The 1,993-nt window shown below is 36.6% G+C and overlaps 1 protein-coding gene across 1 annotated transcript; it reads left to right on the top strand.

The window, feature by feature from the left end:
- LOC108897217 (trace amine-associated receptor 1-like) lies at positions 1-1,013 on the top strand. The gene has a single exon (XM_018696717.2). It carries the CDS (start codon positions 21-23, stop codon positions 1,011-1,013), a length of 993 nt encoding a protein of 330 aa, XP_018552233.1. The 5' UTR covers positions 1-20.
- Positions 1,014-1,993: the final 980 nt, after the last annotated feature.

Genomic DNA, 1,993 nt, shown 5'->3' with positions numbered 1-1,993 from the left:
ATTTGCAGGAGCCCAGAAACATGGCACGAGAAGTCACTGACAACCATACTGATAAAATGCATCCATGTTATGAAATAGATAAGGTCTCTAACACACTGATATACACCCACTCTGCAATATGTGTTTTTTTAAACATTTTCCTTGGCTCATTTTGTGTTGTAATTGTTTGTGGAAACCTTCTTGTAATAATCTCCATCATTTACTTCAAACAGCTCCACACTCCTACAAACTATCTTATTCTCTCTCTGGCTGTGGCTGACCTGCTTGTTGGTGTTCTAGTCTTTCCTTTCAGCATGGAATTCACTGTAAGCTCTTGTCTGTATTATGAAGATATATTTTGTAAAGTACGTAGCTACTTTGATGTAACACTGAGCACAGCTTCCATTTTGAATTTATGTTGTATTTCTATTGACAGATATTATGCAGTGTGTCAGCCTCTGACATATAGAACTGAGATAAATGTTCACAGTGCTGCAGTCATGATCCTGGTAACATGGAGTGTTTCCATCCTAGTTGCCACTGGCTTTTTAGTTGCAGGATTAAACCATGAAAAATGTGGAGAAATGTGTTTCATTAGAATTTTACTTGTAAACATTTTGGCACTTCTTTTCTCATTTTACCTTCCAGTGATCATAATGCTCTGTATCTACCTCAGGATTTTCTTTGTGGCACAGAGACAGGCTCGCAGCATCCACAACACAAACTGTCAGAGCACAAAGTCTGGAGCAACTGTCAGTAAGATAGAGAGAAAGGCCACTAAAACTCTGGCTACTGTTATGGGAGTTTTTCTGATGTGTTGGCTTCCTTTCTTCCTCTGTTTTACCTTTCAGCTTTTGAATCATGTGTCAGTGCCAGTTGCAGTGTTTGAAACTCTTACCTGGGTTGCACTGTCCAATTCAATGCTCAATCCCTTTATTTATGCCTTATTTTACAGCTGGTTCAGATCAGCTTTCAGAATGATCATATCAGGAAAAATATTTCAGGGTGATTTTTCTAACACAAAACTGTCTTGACTTATTGTTTGGTGTGCTCTAACAGCCAACTGACTTGCAAATATTACCAACACTGACACCATACACAGCTGTGACAGTGTTGATGTGTTGGATGATATCTGTGTGCAGTATTTCACAAAATAATGTGAAATACTGTTTAATAAATTACGATTAAAATTTCTAACTGCTAGAACTTATTATTATATTACACTGAAGTTAAAGTCACAGCAACATTTCTGTACTGTATCACAATGCAGCATATTCTCTGTTTGCTTGTTTTAACACTTTACTGAATTTATGTAATTCTTCTGTTGAATGCACCATTCAGCCCGAGATGTCAAGTGTTAAGGCTTCATTAAAATGAAATAGAAAAGTCAACCTGTTGTGTGCATCATTTTACAGACATTTACCTAAATTTCAGCAAACATGTGTACAGTGTGACTTTGCAAGAAAGAATCTGAATTTTAATTAAGTTATTTAAAGTTACACATACTGTCCATATGTACATAAACAGGGTCACAGTAAGTGTTAATGCACCATACTATAGCATCATTTTATAGATAGTTACCTAAAGTTCACCAAGAAAGTTTCAGATTTTTTATCAAAAGTTATTTAAAGTTATTCATACTGTCCATATGGTGTTTGGCCAAGGGAAGGAGAAATAACATAAAACAACCAGGTGGACAAGCAGGTGCTCTAAGAAATAACTAAATAAGAAAAAGAAGACTCCAACTCAGGAGCTCGTCACCTCATCAGTGACTGAACAAAGGGGATGCACAAAAACTCTGGATCAACCTCACTAAAAAACAAACACAACTGAAAAACTAGCAAAGCAGGTGTATGACTATAGTCTGGCTCAATTATCCAGCACAAACTAAGAAATAAATCACTAATGTCATTTCAGGCACATAGAAGGACAGGCGAGTGACTCAGCATAAATATATCAGGTGTGCACGCTTTCTATATCCACACACACACGAGTATTGTCAAACATGTATTTA

This window comes from Lates calcarifer, unplaced genomic scaffold (assembly GCF_001640805.2).
Source record: "Lates calcarifer isolate ASB-BC8 unplaced genomic scaffold, TLL_Latcal_v3 _unitig_420_quiver_2597, whole genome shotgun sequence".
NCBI classification, from domain to species: domain Eukaryota; kingdom Metazoa; phylum Chordata; class Actinopteri; family Centropomidae; genus Lates; species Lates calcarifer.
Note: the sequence above shows the minus strand (reverse complement) of the source record. Positions and strands in the feature narration are given on the sequence as shown.